Raw genomic sequence first — 4985 nt, 5'->3', positions numbered from 1 at the left:
ATCCTCTGAATCCCGTAAACCTTAATGAGCATTCACTCAACCAAAATTTATGGAGCAATTGTGATATGTCTGCATCTGTGCCAGGTTTGATAGATTCTCAAGATTTGATATCCACATAACCATTGACTCAACTTTAAATATCACTATTTCCTTTAATATCAACCAAAAAATGAAAAATTAGCTTAACTTACAAAAATGGGTATTTTTATATGGAATTAGTTTTGATATAGAGAAGCTCACAGACTTTTCCTTGCTTGTGTAATAATAACAGGAAGGGTAAACTGTCCATATACTGAAAGCTACTCCAGGATATATATATGATGCTGATCATAATCTGTGATCTGAATATAATTTATTGTTGAGGTTATTAGCGAAGTCATATAATAAGAAATAATCTGTAAGGGTTGGGGATTTAGCTCAGTGATAGAGCGCTTGCCTAGCAAGCGCAAGGCCCTGGGTTCGGTCCCCAGCTCCGAAAAAAAAAAAAAAGAAAAAAAAGAAATAATCTGTAACAAAGGTCATGTCCACAAAGATTCTGATGGTAGCAGAAGCATCAATGTTATGGATGTGTACTCAGAAAGAAGCAAAGTTATGTATACAGTACAAATAATAAAAGAGGTAAATAAAAAAAGAAGTGAGAGGTATAATGAGGAAAATATAAAAATATTAAGGAAAATATGAAAATTAAAATGGCATTGATTGCAATTTTACATAGCTATTCATGTTTGAACAGCAGTTTGAAAAGGTAACGAATATAGATATGTGGGAATTTAGGGTCGTATAAATTTATAGAATGAGTAAAATGTAATTTATTACAATAAGAGGTTTGTTATTCACCTATTTATGACATGATAAATAGTCCACTAATAGATAACTATATAATAGGAAAGTTGAAAAGACAGGAGATACTCAGGCTACAAGACTGAGTGCATCAACCATTCCAATTTAGCACTGGAGTTGTGCAGAATTGCATAACATAGAGGTAGTAGAAGCAGAAGCAGAAGCAGCTAGAGCAATGTCAGCAGCAGTTGTATCTTAATACCCTTATCAACAAGTTAATGCAAGAAAGCAGGCACCACCTAGTGTTTCTACTACTTCTATTTCTTTAGCCCATGATAAGGTGACTTTTCTGTACATTTAACCCACTCTAGAAGCCTACTCATAGACCCACCCACAAGTATGTTCTTTTTTTTTTTAACTTAAAAAATTATTACACAAAGGTTGTCACATAATTGGATACTTCTCTACTCTGTACACAATCACTCTCACCCTCCACAGAAAGACTGCTTCAGAACTTCTCATGTAGTGACATAGAGCTACAGTCCTGATGCTAACAGAACAGTAGAGATGCCTCAGTGATTTAAGTTGAAAGCAGGACACTGGTATATGACACTTGTACCCAGCATCAGGAATGTACAAATGTCTTTATTCAAAAATACAAAATAAATTTTCTGTAGGCATGGACAGTGACAGCAGTAAACCATTATGTATTGTCAAAGGAAACCAGTACTGTTGGTTACAGTGATCAGCCAGCCCTCTCTTCAGTAATTTTCTTCAGGTATCTTCTCTGAAGTTATTGGTGAGGAACCTACCTTGAGCTTCCTGTCACAGTTCATTGATAAGGGCAAAGCACTTTTCTAGGAGTTAGAACATGCCACCTCCCATACCCTCTCCCATTCCACACATTGCACTAATTCCAGGGTCCTTCTCTTCTTTAGGAATTTCTGTCACTACAGCTTCAGCTGTAGTTAGCAAGGAGGCCACTCCAGCAGCATCCAGTAAAGCAGTTCTTACAACCTTTTTTGGATCAATGGTTCCCTTTTCCATCATGTTCACAAAATCTCCAAGCATGGCATCATAACTAACTTCTGAGGAACTCTGAAGAATTTTTCAACTATCAAAGGTCCTTCAGCACCTGTATTCTTAGCAATCGTCATTGCAGGAATTTTAAGTGCTCTTTTAATAATTTCTATACCTATCTTCTGATCTTCATTAGCAGGCTTTAATGAATCCAAGGCTGGGATGATCCGAAGCAAAGAACAGCCCCCTCCTATAACAATGCCTTCTTCAACAGCTGCTCTTGTAGCATTGATAGCATCTGTAACTCTGTCTTTCTTCTCATTCACTTCAACATAACTTGTCCCTCCAACCTTCAACACTTCTACTCCATCTGAAAGTTTAGCAAGTTGCTCGTTTAGCTTTTCCTTTTCATATACACTAGTTGTGACATCTAGCTGCTCAGTTATTTCTTGAATACATTTTTCAATGTGAACTTTGTCACCTTTTCCTTTCAAAAGCATGGCATCATCATTGGTGAAAAAGACCTCTTCAACTTTTGCTAAATCATGAGCTTGAACATCTTTAAGATTTAGATTCAACCCCTCTTCTCCAAACACTGCATCACCAGTAGCGAAAATCATATCTTTAAGCTGGTTCTTCCTGTTGTCCCCAAACCCTGGAGCTTTGACTGCTACAACCTGAAGACCAACTTTTAGCCTGTTCAAAACCAGTATGCTAAGAGCTTCTCCATCAACATCTTCAGAAATTTTGACCAAGGGTTTCTAATGAGCATTGACAATTTCAAGAGCAGGTACAATGGACTGAACACTAGAAATTTTCTTTTCACTCAACAAAACATAGGCATCGAGGAATTCACATTTTTGACCTTTTGATGTGTTACTAAAATATGGGAAAATATATCCTCTATCAAACTTCATGCCCTCAATAATTTCTAGCTCATCATTCAGGGTTTTTCCATCCTTCACTGTGATGACACCCTTTCTTCCAACCTTCTTCACTGCATCAGAAATGATGTTCCCAATGTCTTTGTCGCCATTTGCAGAAATTGTAACAACCTGAGCAATTTCTTCAGGGGTTGTCACAGGTTTAGATTGTTTCTTAAGTTCAGCAATTACAGCATCAACAGCCAATATCACACCTCTCCAGATTTCCACTGGATTAGCCCCTTTGGTGAATTTCTCAAAGCCCTCCTTGGCAATAGACCATGCCAGAACAGTGGCAGTGGTGGTGCCATCCCCAGCCTCTTCATTTGTGTTATTGGCAACATCCTGAACAAGTTTAGCTCCGATATTTTTGTATTTATCGTTTAAATCAATTGACTTTGCAATGGTGACCCCGTCTTTTGTTACTTTAGGACTTCCCCAACCTTGTTCAATAATCATTGTTCTTCCCTTTGGCCCCATTGTAACAGCTACAGCATCGACTAAAAGATCTGCACCTTGAAGCATTAAGGCTCGAGCATCCGCACCAAATTTTACATCTTTGGCATAGGACCGAGTGAGATGAGGAGCCAGTGCCCGAGACACTGGTCTCATCTGGTGAAGGGCTGTTGGATAGTCGAAGCATATCTTTGGGGCAGAGGGAGAGCACAAGTCGAGGGAGGCCATCTGAGGTGAATGAGGGACCCAGCCCACATATATATTCTTTAGCTGTCTTCAAACCCAAGCATATTGATAATCACAACTAGCCATCCCAATAGGTAGTAAAAGAGGTAGGAGCATGAAACAGTTAAAACCTGAGGTCCAGAGCCTGGTAAGATGAGGTAGAGTGAGCTGTCTTCAAGCTTGGACATAGCATAGCTGGCCAAGTGCCTGAGCTGGAGTAAAAGGGCAAAACATCAGAAAAATTGCTAACATGGAAAGAGGGAAGTTGCTGCTTGTTATAGTCTCATTTGTATTGATTTTATTAAATAAACTAAATTAGTAGCAATGTGGGAAAGGAAGAATTTATTTAGCTTATAATTCCATTGTACAGGCCACCATTTTTTGGATATCCAGACAGGAGTTCCAGTAGATAGTTACATCTAAATCATAATTAAAAGCACGGGTAAATGAATGCATGTTTGTTTTCAGATATCATACATTCATAGTTCATTCTGCCTAAAGAATTAGGATGCATCATCCTACTTCAATTAACCATCAAGACAATCCCCTACAGACATGCCTATAGGTCATTCTTATCTACATAATTCATAAATGAGGCTTTCTTTCTAGGTTGTTTTATGTTGTTACAAGTAGACAATTCAAAAAACTAATATGTATATTTAGTTAAACAAATATACAAGTGCTCTTTCCTGACAAAAGTTAAGGTATTTCTGGGAGCAATCATTAGTGCCAATAATGGTATGTACAGGTACATGAAAGGTTTTATGATAGCTGAATCAGAAAATTGGACAGACTAAATTTAGTTCATTCCTTCAGAAGGATCAATCTGTTGAGCTTTGACTCCATGTTTTGTAATGAAGCAGAAGATCATGCTCACAGGGCTGTATAGTAAATCTGTTTATTTTTTGATAGGCATAAAACAAGGAATGATATTATAGGGGCAGGGGCAAGCTAACACTCCTTACTTTCTCCTAGTGACCTACTACATTTACTTGAGTCTCACTCCTAAAGATTCTGGTACCCCCAAATAATGCCACTATTTCTGTGTATTAACTTCTGCCTTGTGGGAATATTTTATAATCAAATTTCTGCCAAGGATTAAGCATCAGTTGATGAAAATCACAGAATCTCGCTACGTTGATTTAAGTCCTGGTTCAATGATAGCCAGGCCACGTGCTTACAGAAAATCATTTTCCATATTAATGACATAATTTCACTCATATTGGGCTTAGTAGATCCTCTTCTCCCTAGGGAGCTACCTACCTCACCCATGTCTTATGAAAAACAATAAATGTATCTACTCAGTCCCAAAAAGATGTGAATGTAGATAGGGAGCTAATTGGGAAGACAAGGGATCTGCAGGAGTGGGAACTAATAGGAGAGTATGATGTGAAAATGATTATAACATATTTATGTATGCGTGTATAAAATGTCATAATTCAGCCCATTTTTATGAATACTTAATATATACTAGTAAACATATTTTTACCTTCCTTTTAAGGAAGGCTGTGAGCATGAAATGAGCTTAGGTCCACAAGACACTTGAGGGTAAAAATGATGAATGTCAAGTCTCAAGCCTGA

The 4985-nt window shown here is 37.7% G+C and overlaps 1 protein-coding gene across 1 annotated transcript; it reads right to left on the bottom strand.

The window, feature by feature from the left end:
- Window positions 1-1592: 1592 nt before the first annotated feature.
- Window positions 1593-3337, bottom strand: LOC116911259 (60 kDa heat shock protein, mitochondrial-like). The gene is given in 2 exon segments (XM_032915162.1): window positions 1593-1886; window positions 1889-3337. Coding segments are annotated over 2 exon segments (1689 nt in total). The 5' UTR covers window positions 3336-3337; the 3' UTR covers window positions 1593-1644.
- Between the last annotated feature and the right edge of the window lie 1648 nt (window positions 3338-4985).

Source organism: Rattus rattus, chromosome 10 (assembly GCF_011064425.1).
Source record: "Rattus rattus isolate New Zealand chromosome 10, Rrattus_CSIRO_v1, whole genome shotgun sequence".
Classification (NCBI taxonomy): Eukaryota; Metazoa; Chordata; class Mammalia; order Rodentia; family Muridae; genus Rattus; species Rattus rattus.
This window is presented reverse-complemented; position numbering and strand designations above follow the sequence as displayed.